This window comes from Pygoscelis adeliae, unplaced genomic scaffold (genome assembly GCF_000699105.1).
Source record: "Pygoscelis adeliae isolate BGI_AS28 unplaced genomic scaffold, ASM69910v1 Scaffold141, whole genome shotgun sequence".
NCBI classification, from domain to species: domain Eukaryota; kingdom Metazoa; phylum Chordata; class Aves; order Sphenisciformes; family Spheniscidae; genus Pygoscelis; species Pygoscelis adeliae.
The window spans coordinates 1,813,778-1,834,783 of NW_008824231.1; the positions used below are offsets into that span (position 1 = coordinate 1,813,778).

General features: G+C 39.1%; 1 protein-coding gene across 1 annotated transcript in view; it reads left to right on the forward strand.

Moving 5' to 3' along the window:
* FAT3 (FAT atypical cadherin 3) overlaps positions 1 to 21,006 on the forward strand; it is a 365,482-nt gene that overhangs the window by 254,361 nt on the left and 90,115 nt on the right. Inside the window, exons 5-7 of the mRNA XM_009334867.1 lie at positions 7,002 to 7,316; positions 9,273 to 9,483; positions 18,997 to 19,136. Of these exons, the coding sequence (XP_009333142.1) occupies positions 7,002 to 7,316; positions 9,273 to 9,483; positions 18,997 to 19,136 (666 nt within the window). The remainder of the gene's footprint in view (positions 1 to 7,001; positions 7,317 to 9,272; positions 9,484 to 18,996; positions 19,137 to 21,006) is intronic.

Sequence of the window (21,006 nt, forward strand, 5' to 3'; positions counted from 1 at the left end):
ATTGCAGGCAGGTTGGACTAGATGACCTTTAAAGGTCTTTTCCAACCCAAACTATTCTATGATTCTTTGATTCTATAAGATTTTCTGTATTTAACTCCACCAATGGAAGTAGGAGGCACATGTGGACTTCTGGAAAGTGATCGGCTTAGAGTCAATTCTGGGCAAAGTTTTATCTACAGTTTGTCAAAAGCAAAATTTTATGAGCCTGACACTCCTGAGCACTATAGTTTTCTTTTTACTTAGTGAAAAGAAGGGGAAGATACTTTCTGAGATTGCCTAAAGGAGTTTCTTTTAACATAGGACACACTGCTCTGTTGTCCTGGGAATTTAGTGGAGTAATGGTTGGTTCTGCACTTATCTTAACATGTATTGATTGAAGAATGCTATAAATACAGCCTGATGCACAAAGGTTGCCAGGATCTCCAAACTGTAATGAAGTCTAAAAGCAATGCCCATGGAAAATTACTATTTTTCTTTTAGAGAGTCACTGTCAAGAGCTATGCAGATCCTTCCTTGTATTGCTATTAAAGCTAAAATACAAGTCTTAAGTTTCTTTTCAGATTTTATGTCTCTTGTTTACTGTTTCAATTTTCAAAAGTTCATAGAATAAAGTATGACAAAGAATAAATGTTGTTGTAGTAGTAGCAGTAGCAGTAGTAGTAGTAGTAGTAGCAGTAGTAGTAGTAGCAGCAGCAGCAGCAGCATTTCTGGACCTTTAAGTCACCCATTCTGATATTTCATTCTGCCAGGTCATTTGGTTACCATCTACTGGTCTCAGTACTGTGAGTATGACAAAAGTTAAGATTTGAAGCCTGTAAGACTTTCTTCAGTACGCTCTTCTAATATTTAGGTTTGCAGATACTGTAGGGAGCATTTAACTCCAAATAAAAAAGCCTGCCTTCCTTCCTTCCTGTCTTTTGGCAATACAGCGTTGAAATTACCTGATGTCATCGTTAATTCTCAAATGGTATAACAGACCATTATGCATAGTTTTCTAGCTTGAATGTGGCTGGAAGCCATTGACTTTCCTAATCAGCCACCTAGAGCGTTTGTGTCAGTAATAATCTGTATTTAAAATATACTCTAAATTATTTATATTTCTCATAGCTGGCCAGAGTGAATGTATTATTTTTTTTATGATTGAAAACAAGAGTTCCCAGATTAGCACATTGTAAAGGAAATAAGGAAAGATGGATCATATTGATATGATAGGCATTCTTTCCTACAAGAAGTGTTTCAGTCATTTGTCTTTTGGGACAGCACTACATTCTATTAGGATAAGTGAAATAAGCAGGTGCCCACTTCTTTTCCACAGTTGCCAAATAAAGGATTAGAAAGAAAAGGCATCTAGTTTACTACAGCTAACTCAGTATTTGTGTTGAACTAAAAAAAAAATAACTTATGTACCCTTTTTTCTCTCCTATATATCTTTGAGCTATGCTGCCTTCATTTTGTAGCAATAATCCGACATGTAGTTCAGTAATATCATGCATTTCAGAAAAATATTTCCTTGTAAGAATTTAGCCGCAAATCTAGTCACTCTCTGAAGTAGGCAGAGATAGTAATTCAGTGTATTTGACTTTAAAGGTCCATTCATCCCTCAATGAGCTCTCCTTTATAATCTTTTATTTCTCTTATTTGGGCTGGATTCCAGAGACTCTTACAATAGGTATTGCAGCTTGTTTGCGCATTGGCAGAAGAAACAAACCCATTAGTCACTAACAGCAGGGGTATGCCTCAGCTCTCAGGCTCCCTTTGATCATTTTTCTGTCTCCAGTAACTCAACTAGATTCTCTTTTCTAAAGTTTTCTGAAGCAAAATTGGCATTTCTGGTTGGGGGAAGGGAGAGACTTTTACCTGAAAACCTCATTATGCACACTCCTCAGATGAGACGCAGGCATCTCAGCTCGCTCTTTTTGCATTAAGCAGTTATCACACGAATGAAAATAAACAAGCAAATATGACATCTTCAGCATTTTGCAATGCTAATGACAGTAATGTGGCAGTTCCTCTTAACTTAAAAATTGGGTAGGCTGAGTACTTCTTCCTGCCAAGAAATGATATGGAAGAAGATTCTCGTTCTTCTTGGGGCTTGATAACTCACATTAAACACCTGCTGATTGTCTTGTTATACTTGTTGAAGTAAGATCCCTGCTAGCTACTCTCTCCAGCTGAGTTAATAATTATCTTGGAAGTCATGAGCTTTTGTTAATGAGACTCAATATTGTACTTTTAATTCAGGAGGGTGGTCCTCACAGTTGCATTCGTATTCTGAAAAAAATCAAGAGCTAAACCTTCTTCAGTTAAGTGTCACAGTCCAATTCATAGGAGGAGTGACTGTCTCAAGGCAAAATGATTTTTGTCACCAGCGTTGAGGTCCGCTAGACTGATGCTGTGTTTTAGCCAATACTTTCACAGTAGATGTCTCCTTCATGCCTTCTCCATGGTCATAAAAAGAAGAAATTTTCATATCTAACATTCCAGCTGTTGTATGTTAACAGTTAGTGTTGACCTTGGTTTTCACTGAGAAGGTCCACTGCTATCGAAATCTCTTTGTAGTTGATCTGTGGACTTGAACATAAACATGAATATGAAAGAGTATCTCTCAGTCCTGAAGGAAAGGTAGTGTTAATGTCGAGAGAGCAAACCTACTGAAGTAGATCCTGCAGAAGAAATGGAAATTGCCTTACTTGGATTTTGAAAGTTCTGTTATTATACTGAATGTGTCATACTCTGCAGAAGGAGATATTTTTGTGTGTTTTTCTCCAAAAATGCATGTCTGATGTAAATAGAGGGAATTTCAGGAGGTCTTGTCCTGGTCCATCCAGCTGAAGGAAGCATTGTAAAGGATGTGTGAATGTTGTTACTCTAGCAAAGACATTTCCAGGTAACCGATACCTGTATGTGTATTGGGTCACATGGTTCAGTAAAGTCATAAACATTAAAGCCAATGGGTAAATGCAGATTCCTGAAAGAAAGTGCTCATTTTATGAAGAAAACTGTAGTGGAACTGTCTGTAGGTTGTGGGAAAACAGCAGTGATGCTTAGGATTTCACCATGAAAGTGGTATAAAGTTCATATTATTCTTGCTGTCTGATGCCATCAGACCCCATTAGACATGTCATCACATTCCTTTTAAGATATTCCACCCTTGGTGAAGACCAACCCTTTGTATGGTTGGTCAGAGTCAAAACTCAGCTGCTTTCATGGCCGTATCCCAGCTTTGGGAGGTCATATGCCCTGTTTAGGCTGTGTTGACACAACATGAGCAGCAATATCTAACCAGAAGGGCAGAGGGGATAGTAGCTGGCCAGCCCCATCTCAGGTTGCACATGGGCAAGAAGCAGCATGTCTGCACTCATTGATGTTTGGATACCAGACTCAGCACAAAGACTGGAGAAGGTGTTCAGCATTTAGGAAAGAACAAGCAGCCATTCCTAATCTCCTCTGGGAAAGCTTTTATTCTGGTCCTCACCATTTCCCATCTTGATTACTGTGAGATTCACCTCATCTTGGGTTTTTGATGACAAATCTTGACAAGCATATAATGAGACTGTCTTCTGTGTCATTCATCTATATCACCTTTCTTCTCTGTTTTTTTTCCCCACCATGCCATCTGCAGGTTTCTAAACAAAAGGACCTCACTAGTCCTGAATTACATCTTCTCTCCTGGCAAGTTCTCCTGTGCCTTGCACATCTGCCTTTCACATTTCCAGAGATACCAGCTGTGAATTAGCTTTTGTATCTTTGTCCTACAAACATCCCAACCTCCCTCCCCTCCCTGGTTACTTTTCACTGTAATTTCCAGCTGTTTAAGAATTTTGCTGAGAACTGTGGTAATGTTTGAATCAAAATTGCGTTGGTTAGAGGGGCCCCTAAGTGCTGGTGTGATACAGTGTCATGATGGAAACGATATTTGCAGAGTGGTGTGCTGAACGACCTCTCCGGTCCTCCCCATTGCCTTGTGTTTTGTGTCTGCACTGTGTCGGGTTGTCTGGGAACAATTTTGAACTGGCAGCAATTTGTTATTTTGTTTTAATGTGTTATCGTGGTTATTTTCTGTAGGGGCAGAGGAAATTTCTACAACTCTTTTAGCCCGTTTATAGCTGGAACCTGAAAAGCCAGGCTGGGGTCAGTCTGATGGAGCAGAAAAGAGGGGTCAGCCGGGGTGCAGATTTACACTTAGGGAAATAATCACATTGCTGGTGTGAGGGCAGCTTAATTAATTAATTTACATGCCTGCAAAGAGAGAGCTTTAACTCACACTTCAGCTCCTGTGTCTGGCACTCAGAGCTTTTCGAGCAGAGCTGGAACCTGTCATTTTGAAAAGTTTTGAGTGTCACCCAGAGAAAAAGGCTTAGCTGGTACATAGCATGTTCCTCTCTGGGGATGTAAAGTTTTAGACAGAGTAGAATTGACTAACTTCAGGCCTTCTATGTTAATTTCTGTTAATTAGCTGACATTTCATGTTATAGGCATTGCTATTTTCAATTAGCTGTCAGAAAATATTTTCAGTGCAACTTTTCTGTTATGGAACGGATTTCCCACAAGTTTGGGCTTACAAAAACAAACAAATGCATGCATGTATTTACTGCATGCACCACGTTCGTCAGGATTTCAGCAATAACCTAACAAACTGTGAGACGGTGTATTGGTAAGACAGGAGGACGGCTTCATTTCTTGAGCAGTCTCTTGGCTTAAGTAGGTTTTTCGTCATAGTGGCTTGACTGTTTATACCACTGTGGTTTTCAGAGATTTTATTATTGTTTTTATTTGTAACCTTTTTCTCCATCCCCCCCACCTTTTTTTGTAGATGATTGCTAGAAGCTTGAGGGAAATGTCTCTCTTTTTTTAAAGTTCAGTCGTGTTCTCTTCAGAAAACAAGAGTTTCCTGAATCTTGCTAGTATTTTCTGTGCATTAAGAACACTACCCCCCAAAAAAGCATTTTGTTGGTATTTTTGACCAGCATTTAAATAAATGTGTCTCCATTTGTTTCTGTGCACTACAGCCTGTACTGCCTGGCATCATTAATTATTTTATCTGTGGAGTCAGCAGAAATCCCGAAAAAGTATTTTCTTTGTTAACCTGTGCTCTTGCCGAGAGCTTGGCCAGTTGTACCAGAGCAAAACAGAAATAGAGGGGATCAGCCTCTAAGTGGGGCAAAAGTTATTTATTGCTGAAAGTCTGTAATGGGAGGAGGGGGGTGTTGGCAGAATTGGCTTTTTGTTTGCTGCAGAAACTCTGACATTCTCCCAGAGCGGTGGAGTGGAGAGGCTGAGCCCCCCGGTGGTGTTGCTCTCACTGGGTAGAAAGGCAGATTCGCAGCCATGTGTGCAGCCTTTTGGCGTTATAAATGCTATTTTGGAAAGTGTAGCGAGTGGGAACTGGATGGCTGAGTACACTGGTAATGAGCTGTGGGTCCTCTCCCCGCATCCCCTTGCCGGTGACTGACAGATGGCGTGTTGGTGGCTTTGCAGGATGGGGATGGTCCCTGCCCAGCTCTCAGCAGACAGTCGTCCCCATCACAAGGCGGCAATCCCAATGAGTGCTAATTGCCAACCCTGGTGACAGTCTTAGGAGAGAGAGGTCTGAGGCCGTGTCACTGGGAGGACAAGCTCCACTCTCCAAATGAGTTATGGGCTGATTTGGGGATTTTACATTGCCACTATATATTGCCATACCATTTATTTTTCTGTAAATAAGGAGTTTCAGTCCCTAAGGCTGTCAGTCCGCTCCTTTCCACTGTATCAGTTTTTAAAAGTATAGTTAAATATGGGAAATGGAAAAGGTCTTTCACCTTTCTCCTAGAAAATGTTGTGGTTTTTCTGCTGATCTCAGTACTAACTTGGGGTTACCCTAAGTTTAGATTCCTTGTTGCAAGGAGGGGACAATAGCAAGGGACATTATTCCCAGAAAATTTTGCTTTGCCTAAGGTTTGGACATCAGGACTGTATGATTTGTAAGGGAACACAGAAACATTTAAGGAAAAATAAAGCATCGAGGAGTTAACCAGCAAAGCAATCGATGTGCAGTGATCAGTATGAGCAGGGAAGGGTATGTAATATCTTGGCTCACTATCATTAAAAATTGCTACTGTGGGAATTGGCATGTTAGCATATGTAGCTGAAAGTGAAATTTGAACTTCTTTCATGCAAACAGAAATAAGTTTCTGCCTTATTTCTTTCTCTTTAAAAAATGCAATGCGAAATATTGACAGAGAAGTTTGAAACATATTGATTGCATTTTGAAGGCATATTATTAAATCTATTGAGTGCTTGTTGATCTTGAATCATTTCATTTTCACCGTGTTTCAGACTGAAAATTATTAGTAATTCTGTTTATGTTGCAACTAAATTACTAATTTACTTTTGTCCTGAAGATTTTATTTCTTACGTGTTTCTGCCAGCACAGTGTGCTCTTTACACTATGCAGCAGAAATTTTTTGCTACCTGCCGCTCTGTGCCCCTTAAAATCATATAAAGCAGTTTTGGAATTAATGAGCTGTCAAATCTCAGGTAATGAATGAAAAGAACTGACAGAAATTCTTTTGTTGTTTAAGAAATTCCAAATAATTAATAGAAAAAAAGTGACAGAGATTCTTTTAGGATTTAAAAAGAAATGCATCTTTCAAATTCATTGTGTGACTGAAGAAACTTTAAAATATGTTTGCAAAAATGCAGGGATCCTGCTTAATGGGTTAATTCCAGTTCTCTCTTCTGAGATAAACTTGCAGAATCTGAGATAAAAGGATTTTATGTTTTGAGAAATCGATTCCTAGTCCACAGGTTCCCCGTTCCAGGTTCATCTCAAAAGTAAAAAATCTTCCCGATTCCTTTATTTGTTATTGTGGGCGCATTTGTCTTATGTACACAGAAGATTTTGTAAACTGCAGGTTAGGTTTGGGGAGGAAGGGGTGTTTCCTTACGTTTTATGTTTTTTTCCAATTTATGAGGTCCCACTGTACCTATGCAGAATAACCTATACTGCTGTTATTTTTCAGGTAACCGTCTCAGATGGGGGTGCAACTCCCAAGCAGTCCTCCGTTTGGGTGGTGGTCCAGGTTCTGGATGAGAATGATAACAAACCTCAGTTTCCAGAGAAAGTCTATCAGATCAAGCTGCCAGAAAGGGACCGTAAGAAAAGAGGGGAGCCTATCTACAGAGCTTTTGCTTTTGACAAAGACGAAGGTCCTAATGCAGAAATCTCGTACAGCATTGTAGATGGAAATGATGATGGGAAATTCTTTATTGATCCCAAAACAGGGATGGTTTCTTCCAGAAAGCAGTTCACAGCGGGGAGTTATGACATCTTAACAGTAAGTGCTCTTTCATCGACATACAAACCCATGATTTGACCGACTTTTTTTTAGAAGTAGGCCCTCTTGTATAAAGAGTGATATATGACTGTTTAATGTATGACCTATATGTAAGATCTGACTGTATTAAGAAATCTAGTATTCACATACAACTACTGCCAAAAAATTGAGTCTGAGAGAGCGTTCATGCTATTGCACATAGTGAACTATTCTCAGACTGTTCAGTCAACTTGCAAATTGTTGGCGTAGGTTGTTCCCTTGAATACACAGAAATGAAGACCAAGGGCTTGTCTGCTCGCAAAGTTGTATCATGTGGAACTGGGCAGATACAGCTGCGAATGGTTATTCATCTTTTGTGTGGACACAATTGCTTGCCCTCATGGAAAGTTCTTTATACTGTCCAAGTTAGGTGGCTTCAGGGAGGAGGACTACTGTGTACTCTATGTTGTAGTACCCTTCTCACCACATTAAAGAGCGTAAGTATGGCAGCAATTTCAGTTAAAAGAAATCTCAGCCAATATACGTCTGCCAGAACTCAAACCATATAGACAAGGTCAAAGAAAGAAAGAATACAAGGTGATGGTGTTGATATAAAGCAATATAAGACTTTAATGTGCACTCTTCATCTACAGCAATAAGCCAACAAGTTGTAGTTAAGGAGTTGACAAAAAATTGTCAGAGGTCCATGGTCAGAGGTTTCCATAGTAAAGGAAGCAATGTCACTTACAGTAGCCAGTCTCTGTTGGGATACCTTCATAGGGTTGGAAACTGTGACAGGAAAATGAACAAATATCAAAATATTGAGAAATACCTAGTAATCAGAGTAGAACACCCTTTGGGTGAGTGCCTTTCCCTGTGCAGAGCTGGAAGTTATGTCTGGGATCTGGGCCTTATTATAATGCAACAGCTGAAGGTTTTCTACCTTGAAACTGCTCATCACACCCTCAGCATCTTTTCACCAAGGGCCTGCCCACCTTGAACGGAGCAGGATGGCGAGTGTTAGCACCACACCCACTTAACACATTTCCAGAGAAAGAAATAGGGTATGGTATTTCAGGAAAATATTTCCCATTTTTAACAGGCATAGTAACAGCCTATTTACACCAGTGGTCCTATATAACCAGAAACATTTCCTTTAGTTTTAAAAGAAAAACCCTTTGATTGACATTGATATTATTCACCAAAGCATCCATTTTGTAACCTACATTCTCCCTTTCCTTAAGCCCAATGTTTGTCGCTGCTCACCTTGTCTTTGCTCTGCTAAAACCATAAAGCATGCCAGGCAAATATCAAGTCTAGCCATCCTTCTAGAGGACATTATAATAAAAAGAATAAATACCAAGCTGGGCAACTCTTAATGAACACGACAGAGAGGAGAAAGCAAGAAAAATAAATACGGCAAAATTTTAAATTATATTTGTTTTGGAGAACGGGGGAAATGATCTGAAACTTATTGAACTCAATTAAAGATCCTGAAGAAGGCAATATAAGAAATACCAGTCTTATCTGCAATACAGATGTCATTTAGAAGCAATCAAACATGGTCTGGGTGAGCATGTTTCACAAGTGCACGACATCCCACAGGCTCATTATGATGCTCCCAGCTTTGCTGCAAGAGGGAACTGGGTGGAAGATGAAATCGGAGAGGCAAGCTGGTTCTGGAGAGGAGGATCTGTGTGGGGAGCGCTTGAATTGCATCTCCAGGAGGCCTCACACCAACATTTCTAAAACAAAACATTGCAGTTTAAAATCAACCTTTTCAGTGAAAAGTCAAAGTGTAATGGAAAAAAATGGGAACTGAGAAATAAGTGCTTATCTTCCCCTTTTTTCCATGGGATTTTACATAAAGGATTACAAAGGCCTTTTTCCAAGCGCTCATCGTCATGCGATAGAATTAGGTCTGAACTGCCGAGCTGGGATGCTCAGTCTAAGTCCTCTTTTCTTTGTACCTGCCAGATAAAAGCGGTGGACAATGGCCGGCCCCAAAAATCTTCAACTGCACGCCTTCATATTGAGTGGATAAAAAAGCCTGCGCCCTCCCCTGTGCCCCTGACTTTCGATGAACCCTTTTACAACTTCACCGTCATGGAAAGTGATAAAGTGACAGAAATCGTTGGGGTGGTCTCCGTGCAGCCATCCAACATTCCTCTCTGGTTTGATATTGTCGGTAAGTTGGGAGCCAGTGGCATAAGGAGGAAGCTTCAGAAGCGAAGCATATGGATGTGTGGTTTTGAGAGCAAGAAAACTAACCGTGAACTGTCCCCCCCAAATTAAACCCACTTTTGTAATGCTGAAATGAAAATGCTATTTTAATATAGCGATAACAATAATATTAATATTCCTGCTTTTGTTATGACTCCTTAGCTAAGCTGAAAAAAAAGCGCTGTATGGCTGAATTGTTTTTTTTCATACTATGTTATTTACTGCAATCTTAATGTTGTCTGTCATTTAAATTCTATTGTCATACTTTGCTAATCTCATTTCTAAATGTATTTATGGTACTTAGACTTGCTGTCCCTCATTTCTCTCTTTCTTCACCTTTTTTTCTGCATTCTGTTCTTTTTTTTCTGCTTCCGACTGCCCTGCTTCAAGGTGGCAAGCATGCTCGAGAGATGTTCTATATTCTACAGACAGCTTGTGGGCAGAACTGTTCAACAGAAGGTACCCTTAGTGCAAACACATTTGCTAAAATACAACTATCCAGGCTGCCTTTTATTTTTGCAAGTTCTTTGAGACAATTTATATTACATCTTTCATAAGTGCCTGTGACAGGATGCGATGCGACACATGGATGTGCTGCGTTTCTTTCTATGACAGCTTTTACCGTATTTGTGTCCAATTATTATCATTTTATTCACGGATTTTCCACAGTTTATCAAAAATAATTAATTCAAACTTTTCACAGTCCAGTGCCATCCATTTAACTGTGAAACAGAATGGGATGCATCAACATATGGGTTACAAATGGAGCCACCAAAAGTTTGTCATGAATGCAAGCTGAAAAAGAGAAATGTGTTTTGATGTGAGATTTCAACCACAAAATTGCCTTACATAAAATTGCTTATAAAAATAGGGAGGGAGAAATATCCTTAGCAAAGAGAAGGAGAAGCCATAGAAGTAATGGTCTTAAAATTGCAGCGAAATGCAGCTAAGGATGTAGCTGCCAAAAAGACAGGGAGTAGAGCGTCTCACTTGGTTGCAGTGGAGAAACAGGAATCAATGTTCCTAAGCATTGCTTTCCTGCTTCTGCTGCTGACTCAGTTATGTTATTTAAAATAACTCATTTAACATCTCCAAAATGAGGCTTTCCCCAGCAGCACAACGACCCTGCAAAGTTACTGTGCTACTTAGTATTTGCAGATACTTGTACATAATGTTTGTATATATACCTTTGGATGTAAAACACTGTGTCGGCACAAAGTGGTGTTATTTAAATTAAGGGTTATAAAGCAAATGCTATATGAAAGATTAGAGAAACAAAAAGCCTTTGCTCCAGACTTAGTGGAAAGGGTGCATCAGCAGTCTTTATTTACAGGGATTGAGCCTGGCTCTCATTTCAGCATAGCTATTTGCGGATGGGTTTAGCCAACAGGAAGGACAAGGACCACAAGAGAAAGGGTCTGTCAGAGTTGTTTTCATCCACCTTTTATTGCCAATTTGTGCGGATGAAAGACAGAAGCAGCAACATTTCCTCTTTGAATTTGTAGCATGGTTTCTGATGTGCCAACCACATTAAAATTAAACCCAAAGCTATTATCATGTTCTAGGGTTCCTGCTAGCCCCTGGGGAAGAACAGCATACGTTTCCTATGGTTTTCTTCCTGTTCCCTTGGTTGTTTCAGTATGCTACATGCAATTTATTAGCTAATGTTTACATTCCCTTTCTCTTCCTCACTGACCCTAACTTTCCTCGCAGGAGAAATCCATCTTTATTGATGTTATTGACACTTTTTCCCATTTGAACTTTTTGCTGGCCTCCTCTGCTTTTTGCAGCCTTTTGGTCCTTTCCTTGGCAAATTCACCGACTCCCATTAAAATGCTGCCTGTGTTAAGCACTGAGAGAAGCCCCCACTCTACATTATTAGTCACTTGCAATCTAGCAACACCTTATAATAATATTTCATTTTTTGCCTACCAAACAGAGATGATGGGGAGAGTATTATGAAATTTAAGCCTTTAATTTGTCATTTAGTGTGACCTTTATGGATAAAATAGTTCAAATGGTTTAGAAGAAGATTTTTGCTATTTAAACAACCCTAATGGTTTCCCTATAGGCTGTAGCTCCTGCTGCTGCAAGATGCTGCATCACTGCAGAGGGTCATGGAGACACTCTCCCTAGACTTAATGAGAAATCAGTGACCCTGACCATTCAGTTCAGTAATGTTACCATATGAATGTTGTCGTTAAATATTACTGCTGTTATAAATAATAGCACTAGCAACAGCACTTATTTCTGCAATAGGAATAGCCAACAATCCTGGGCATGCAGAAGACCCTGTTGTTCCAGGTGCTCTGCATACAACGTGCAAAGACAAAATGCACCCCAAGAGGTTTATAGGCAGAGTACTGTATATTTAGATTATCTTTGCTGCCTTTAGTCAGTGTCAGTATAAAAACCACTCTTTCTCCTTGTTCCTCAATATCATCATGTGGAAAAAAAAAGATGTTGATACCTTCCTTTTGGGAGAACATTGAGGTTTAGTGCTGAAAAGCCCAGTGAAAGACAGGGGTTATTAGTAGAAGTTAGTTGTCGTGTATGGAAAGGTGTATGGGACTGCTGATGCAAGAGACAGTTTCTGTGCTGCTGAAAAACGTAGACCTGATCCTGCTCCATCTGGTATTTTGTGATTTTGGACCTCCGTGCACAGTTCACAGTAATGTCAACAAAAGCCCTGAAGGCTTATGTAGAGGCATGGTTTAATACAGAGTTTGCAGCTTGACCTTTATGTTTATGACCTTTTCAAACTAAATGGACATTGGAATTCCAGAGGACCTCTTTTTTAATTCATAACATGCACTTTCTCCCAGCTAAAAAAAGAGGAGGGAGGGCAGATGAAGTTTGGCTATGTAGTATTCTGTCTGCCTAACTTCAGCATCTAATTTGCACCTAAATTATATACACTTTAAATAACTGTTTAAGTTCTTGAGTTAATCAGCTCCAAGAGAGGAAGGTGCCTTGCAGGCAGGGAAATCATTTTCCCCCCATGGACTAGAGAGGGACAGGACGCTTGCCTGTTTTTTTCTTTGTTTGTTTAATTGGGAATGGTTGAGATGTCATACCTGGTTTCTGTTTTCAGACTGCATTCAACGCCTTTCTCAGTTCATGCAGATCCCACAATGTGAAAGTCATGAATGTAGGTTGTTTCAGTTGTGTTAAATTTCTTCAGCCATTTATGAGAAACTATTTTTCAATGGGAGCTCCAAAATAAGTCAGAGATCTTTATTTCTCCCAGGTAAATTGAGCCCTCTCTATCTCTTCCTTTGTTAGTGGTGGGAATGGTGTGATGACTACTTTGATACTGAAGCTAAGCTGCATGGTGCTAGTTTTTGCTTAAGTAGCATGTTGCACAACATCTCTCTGATTCTCCAAACAGGCCTCCCTCTATCTTTCCTTTTTCCCCCAGCCTATGCCTTTATAAGAGCAGCCAAACTTTAAAAACACATCAGAACTTTTTATCAAGGGTGCTTAAATGGCAATAATTTTAAGATCTGTTAATTTTAATTAATTGTCCATTTATTTCACAGTGCTGCAAATTTTCATTAATGTCAAAAACATGTAGTTCCCTAGCCTCCTTTGAATTATCTTCTCTGAGAACTAGCTAAAATACCTTTCTGATTTTTTTTCTGCTTTTTATGCCCTTACCTTCAGCTTCGTAGCAGCGAACCCAAGGCTTTGACTCTCCTTACAATAGTTTTATCTGAAAATTCAGTCTGCATTATTTTCTTCTTCTAGCATGATATAGCACATAAGAGAATAAATATTTGCATGTTATGTTACTAATACTTATTATGTTATGATTAACAACAGTCTGTAGTTGAATTTGTGTTTCTTGAGGCAGTCGCTAAGTTTATTTCATCTTTTTTGAAAACAGAAAAATTGGAAATGTTGGCTGTGCTTCTTTTCTGAAAATCCTAGAGGTACTTCAGCCTCACCCTTGAGTTTCAGGGTGGATTAGCTTTCTTCATTTTCCTCTGATTCTCTGCTCTGAGCAATGCGAGAATTGTAGCAATTGGCCCAATTTATCATCACTGTCCTTGGTGGTGTAGTTTATTTGGGGGCAAGACAAGTAAGAATCCTCTCTTCCCTGAGAAAATGTGTTTTAGAGGACTGTTCTCTAAATTAGGTCATCTCGTATTTCTCTTCTTCTCCACTCATCCATCATGGCTTGGTAGGCCATATGAGACTTGTGTGAAGATCTCAATATATCCTGGCTTTGTTAAGTTTGGACGTGGAGCATGTATGCTCTTTGCTATCTACCGGTGAAGGAAGACTCTTGTCGGGTTTTAGCTGTATTTGATTTGGGGATGTCCTCCAGAGTTCAGCATGATCCATGTTTACATCTAAGACTGAACAAGTCTGATTCTCCCCAGTCATCAGATATTTCTGAGGTGTATATTCAATCCCACTCTTCTGGATCGTTCCATTGGAAAAGAGGGAGGAAGGCCCTCACATGGGACTCATTTGCCTACAAGTCCTCCAGGTTTGCTGACATGTTTTCTTCTCGGAGGAGAAAATGATTTCTCACAGCAGCATAATCCTGTCTTAAACTGCATATCAGCAGCTGATAGGAACATAGGGAGGCTCGGTGTCTTCCCAAAAAGGAACCCCATCTAGGAAAAGAACTACAAAAAAACTTCATTGCTTTCAGCAAGTGCAATAATTAAAATACAAGCAGAATATGTTTGGGGGGGGGAAAAAGACAAAACCACACTGGAATTCAAAAGGGACAGAGTTGCAGAACCCACATTCTGTGGGAATGCCAGATCTGTGTTGTATCTTGCCTTAGGCAAATTCTCCAGCTGACCTCTAGAAACCCCTTTTAACAGTTCAGGAAGTTTTCCTTGACCTGTCCATTGCACCAAATGAGTGGTAAGCTTTACATCAGAAGATCCGCTACCGTTAGTCACATAAGGTTCAGTGCCTTTTTTTTTTTAAACTTTTTTATTAAAAGGAAAATTCATTCTTTCCAAAGCATACAAGAATTTTGTCAGAAGAAAAATATGTTCATAGTGACTATGAAGCCAAGAAGCAAGCTAAGAACCAAGGTTACATTCCAGATTCACCCAGAACATGTAACCAAGGCTACTCTATACCGAGAACACAACCTATAGTCTGTTGGCTCAGAGGTGTCTCAGTTCAATTTCCCGAGATCTCCTTCTTGACCATACTATGCCATCTGTTAAACTGAAAATTAGGGCTGTGCTAGAAAGGTCTCACAAAGCTGTAGTGAGGGCCAACTAATAAGATCTTTTGTACCAGGGGCTGTTTCTACAGCTGTTCCTGAGTTTGATAACAGCTGGAATTGGCTAGAGTTATATCAGGAAATCCTATATAAACTATACATGCTTTCAGATAACATAAAAAAATTCCTAGTTGTAGAAATATAATGCTTCCAGGGCTTATGCAAGAGCATTAAGATCAATTTCAAGAAAGTAAGGGTGGAAATCATCTCAATTAACTTTAGGTGTCCAAAGTGTAGACATAACTATCTGTGCTAGGTGTCTTAACAGTCAATTAGAGAGAAAAAGCACTTTCTGGATGAATTTATATCATCCCAACATGATAAGTCTTCTCATCCAAAGATGGCATTCAAGTAGATGTGGCCTTTGAAATCCCACTCTAAGTGCTTCAGTTTAATCAGACTATTTTAAGGGAAGTCTTTAATCTGTACTGAAGTTGTATCGGTGTTACATCTTAGCCTGCAATGGTATTACAAACAACGGCTAATCCACATCTCGCTGAGGTCATTCAGTGTTAAAATGCTTTCTCAGGACAACCTGTCTAGCCAACTTGCCAGTTCAATCAACTTACCTTCTTTATTGTTGATTTTCCCAAAGTGCCCGAGGAACTCACAATGTATTATCTTCATTTGAAATATTTCTTTCCTAATGCAATTGCAAGCACATTAGCAAAGACAGCTTCTACATATCTTGTATCTGAAAGCAGGTTTTAGTAGACAATAAAAAGGAAAGCATGTGCCATATGTTGGAAAATGGAAGTAATAAAAATTCACATGAATAAAACTGAGCAGCTGAACAAAATTTCATCATCCTTAACCCCCTTTCATCCTAAGATTGTGATCAAAGAAAATCTTAAATGGCCGATAGTAACATTGGTAAAACTGATACTGCAGGAGCTTACAGCACTGCAGATGAGCTCGCTTCAAAAAGGTTGGGAGTTACATAGCAAACTTTCAAAAACCGGCCTCAAGTACCCCAGAAATGTGTGAAGCTGACACCTCCTCAGCTGTCACCTCCTACGGGCTCAGCCCTCTGACCTCAACATGAGCACCTTCAGAAGGAAGTGGTTTCACGTGGGGTTCCCAGAATAGTTCAACTGCAGGAGTTTTTAAGAAAAAAGTCCTGTTTGTTTTTACACAACTCTCTCTCCCTCCATACCCCTTCAACACCCATCTTTCAAAGATAATTCTGTTGGGTGCTTCATAGTAGGCCTTGCATGGGCTTAACATGTCTATAAAGCTCTTACAGTTTAGCATTTATGCCTAATTCATTAATTATTCTTCAGTGCTTAAGTGCAACTTCAGAAGCATGCATCATGAGGAGCTGTTTTGAGGGTATATGAAGGCTGAGGAGCCGTACAAAGCATTTCCAGACCACCTCTAGTACTTCAGATGAGAGGCAGGACTCAATATCTCAGGCAATATTCCCAGAAGTTCAGCCACCTGAGTGGATCTTCATTGTCAACAGCTGACCATGATCTGTTAAAATGTACCAGACTGAATCAGGAATAAATCAGTATTTCACTCCAAAAGAGATTATAATCACAAATCTCACAGCAGGATGTTCTCTGATCCATCTCTGTCTCAGTGTTTGATGTAGCTTCTGCATTGTTTAATAGAAAATTAATCAATGTAAAATAAAGTGCATTGTCTGGTTAGTTACAAGTATAGGCTAGAGTGGGGTGGCTGGCAACCAAGATTTATTTGTTTGTCACTAGACCATTTTGGAAGATGTGAATAGCATATAAAAAGCTCATATGGTGGATTCAGTTCTTATTTTAGGGGAAGAATATACTGCACTTAATGAAAATGGCTTGAAGAAGTTGATGTATTTGCAATACACTGTGTAGTGCCCTGCAAACCCAGCTCTAAGCCAGCAGAGGAAAGGCATTTAAAACATTTATTGCTAATCCTTCCATTTTACTTCTTGGAAGTTTTAAAGGCAGGGTTTCTTTGGAAGTGTATGCCAGTTGATAGCATATAATTTTTGATTGCTCATTAAGATGGTTATTAAGCATCCTGAAGTATAGGCTTTCATTTTGTTTTCATGGTTATCAGTATGAAACATTCTTTTTGTAAAATGCCTACTGTCCCAAGGCTAGCTTCATTTCAGCAGAGATTTCCTTGCAAGAATCTCAAACTCTCTTCTTCAAAGGAAGCTTTTTTCCAGAGTTGGTTTTCATGGTGCGATTTGTCTCAAGTAAATCAATTTAAAACATTAATTGGGAGACAGCATCTTTTTCTTCCAGGCTTTAAAAAAAAAAAAAAAAAAAAAAAACCCAAAACACCGAAGAGATGATCAATGTCCAAATACCTTGGTATTGCTTAAATGTCAAGGACAATTATGGGTTTTTTTTCTAGCATCAGATAGTATTAAAAATATATATATCAATTTAGAAAAATATGCAATTTGGGCTTGCAGAAAGAAGTTAGGGAATAAGCAATGTTTCTATCCACCATAAATCACAGCAGATCCAGTGTCAGTGTTTTCCTGGAGAACCACAACTTCATCTATTAGGCTCAGAGCTATATACATGTATATACATATATTCAGCATAGGGAAGTCTGATGGCATGTCTGAAATGACTACGTTTTGATCATTTCAGTGGGCAGAAGTTCACCAATTCTGCCTTTTCTTTGTGTAGATCACCTACACTCTTATCTCTCCTCCCCCTTTCTTCTCCCCTTCCTTGAATGGCCTCCAAGGCAGATATGGACAGAGCAGTGCTGCTTCTAGCTTACACTTTCTTTGCAATAGCCTGTGCAAGAGGTAGAGAGAAGTGAGGGTTTCTTCACGTTAAGGAATTCAGGGGCTGTGATTTCACTGATTCCTCCTAATCTTCAATTTCTTGGAATGTCAAAACCCTTTTCCTCTCACTAAATGCATGACTGTTTCTGAGAATAATGCCGGTTGTTGGTCAGCAAACCATGCAGGTGCAAGAGTTGACGGTAGAGCAAGGAAGACTGTCCCCTTCGCTTCTCTGTCCCCAGCCTTAAAATGAGAGCCATTTTGTGATAATACATCAGCCATTCAAATGTATAGCTCTCTATATATATTGCACGAGAGCTAAGTCAATGGAATGGATGTTTTTGTACCTGTGGATCTAATCCCAAGAGGTCTGAGCAGCTCTCACACAATGTGTAAGATTTTGGGATTTGAAAGCCTTTTCTGCTTTGTAGAACTGGGTTGTCGGAGACTGTAACTAGTGGCATTGCATTGCTGTGTGATGAATATACCTTCAGAGTTAGTTTGTCAGCAGTGTTGTGTTCCACCTCTCCCTGTCCCCAGCCTCCAAAAATTTCAGACTCAACTAATAATAAATTCCACTTTATAGATGAGTGAGTAAGAAGCAGCTTAGCAGCAGGGAGTGTGTGCTTTACTTTTGAACATAACAAGTGGTTCTAATTTACAAACTATAGCTGTGGCTGAGAAATCCTGTAACCCTTTAATCTCACATTATTTATGGCTTTCTCTTACTTTTTAATAGATTTTTTTTTCTTTTTCCTTTTTTTTTTTCACCTGAGACTCAGGAGGGTTTTCCCACTGCTGCATCATTCAGTGTGTGACAGGATAAGGGGATATTAGTTTCAGAACAGTGCTTTGTGAGGTTTTTTTTAATGGAAAGGAATTTATGATGTGTATCCTGTCAGAGCTATTTAAATAATTCCTAAAAGACTAGTAGAATTTGACCTTTGCTGCCAGTAATTATCATTGTCCTTGAAATTAACATAACAAATCTCTATTTGCATTTTTTAAATTGATTATAATTGTAATTTTTAAAGACTCAGTTGACAGTCTTTGCACCCACGAGCATCAGTGAGAATTTCCTGAAAATAAAATTTGCAGAATAAAACCCTCTTTAAATTATTTTTATACAAAAAGATAATTGTGCTTGTTCATTATCCAAACTACAAGGGCACACATCTTATGGGCTTATAGCCATTTGATTCTTTTTATAGACTCAGTTATGGTTCACTTAAATATACTGCTAGATTTTTTTTCTTGCAGTGCATTTTAATTATATCTGCTTTCCAATATACAAACTGTGCTTTGAAATATAAATGAGTTATGAACAAAGAAGTATCAGTAGATGTACTGTGTATGCTAAGGCAAACCGTTAAGATGGATGCCAGTAAACAGATATGCCCACTTCTAGGAACATTTTCAATGGAAATTTTCCAGAGATGGCTAATTTAATTGTATTTTTGTGCAACAATTAGGAGGGAATTACGATAGTTCTTTCGACGCGGAGAAGGGAGTGGGCACTATTGTCATTGCAAAGCCCTTGGATGCAGAGCAGAGGTCAATATATAATATGACTGTGGAGGTCACCGATGGAACAAACATTGCCACGACTCAGGTAGAATATCACATTCCTTTCTTGGCAAGTTTTTAATTTATTAGTGGAATGTATATGCTATAAAAATTAATAATTTTGCCATTCAAATAAAACCTCATCCTTTGAGACCACTGTTAACTAATGGAGGGAACATTTTTCAGAGCCTTTTCATCTGGTTGTAAAGAATCGGCTGTTGAATGTTTCAAAGCGGTATTTCTCCTTTTGTCCTCTTCGTGCTCACACGAAAGTAATTTGTCTTCCTCCAGCTGAGAGAGTCCCTATCACAGGCAGCAAAGCTTAGATTTTGACAATTGTATCGCCCTGTAATGGTCCAAAATACAATAGTGCTTCTGTGGTGTTGGGGAATATTGCTATTGATCATATTAAATGGAGTTTATACCTCTCATCCTCCCAAGACCCAAATGTGTGACACAGGATCAATTGTTCAGAGAAGAAATTGTTCAGAGGGGAAACTTAAAATTCGAAAGATCTCTCCTTTAGTGTCACTGCCTGTGATTACATTGTCTTCTGGGGAACAGCCCCAGTGAGCCCTTTAAAACCAGACTTGCTTATCAGGGTCAGTGCCTTTTAGCAATTAAAAAGTCAGGTCAGATAAATGTGAAGGGCTGGGATAATGCTGGCTCTGACACATCTTTGTTGGAGAGACCCTGATGCAGAGCCTGGATATCTGTTTGGTGGGAACCAGTTTCGAGTTGGGACATGGTCAGGGTCATGGCACTGGGACAGGTGGCACCAGGGAGACTTCAAAGAGCAAAATCCTTTAATACGAGGTGGAGTTGTGGGGTATGGATTAGCTAGGGCGTGAAATCCTACAGCTGAATTACTGCCCAAGTGTAAAGTGTGCCTCTAGCCTGAATATTATTTGACACGTAGGGAAAAATACATACTGGTAGAGGACACCTGTGTGCAGCTTCAAATCCTGGATTAAATGTGGTTTATAGAGGAAATGAAAAAAATAGGTTTGTGATGTTATTTGCTTCTTTATAATGCAGAAGGAAGGCCTGAACATTTTTTTATATTTACATATATGCATGCACACGCAGATGCTTCTGTTTTACCTTGCCTTTTTGCTCAAATGGTTCAGATGTAAATCTGTATTCACTGAGTCACAACACCAACTTTCCTAAGACTGTTAAATCGCCGAGTGCTTTCTCTAATCTGAATTCCTGTTTATAACCAGTCCTAAAATCTCTAAGTATCCTATCTGATAATTTCTCCTGATAATCCACTCTTGATAAGAAAACATCAGTTGATAGTAAGTTAGGTGGTAGGAAATCTGCTATTTTCCCTGTTAGTTTCAGTAATTCATTGCACCTCTGCTAAAAACATCCCTTATTTTTAACTTGATTATATCTGGCCTGTATTCCCTGTTATGCCTTTCTCTGCTCGATTAAAGAGCTCTTTAAAAAACAGTATTTTCTCCCCAGGAAGTCAATTCACCTCCCAGTCTTCTGGTAGACAAGCGAAGGAGAATGACTGACCTCCTTACGTTCCCTTTCCGTAAGGCATTTTCTTCAGCCCTTGAGCAGTTTTTTGTTTTGCTTTGTTTTTTAATCTTGGCGACACTCTCAGTCCACATTTCAGAACTGTGTTGTTGAATCCTTAACATGACATTTTTTTTCTTGTAAACATTTCAGCCAAACAAATATTAAAAAGCACAAGGAATTTCAAACATGCTGGATACAAGCAAGTTCTCTTCTTACGGATATTATGTTTATTGTTTTTGCTGCTTATGATTTAATAAATTGACCCCTATGACAGTCCTCAAAACTGATTTTGATGAAAACCCTACATTTTTAATTAAAACATATGGTAAAACCATATTTCAGTAAAGCTGTTGCATTCTAAAAGAAGCCTGAGCATTCTTTGT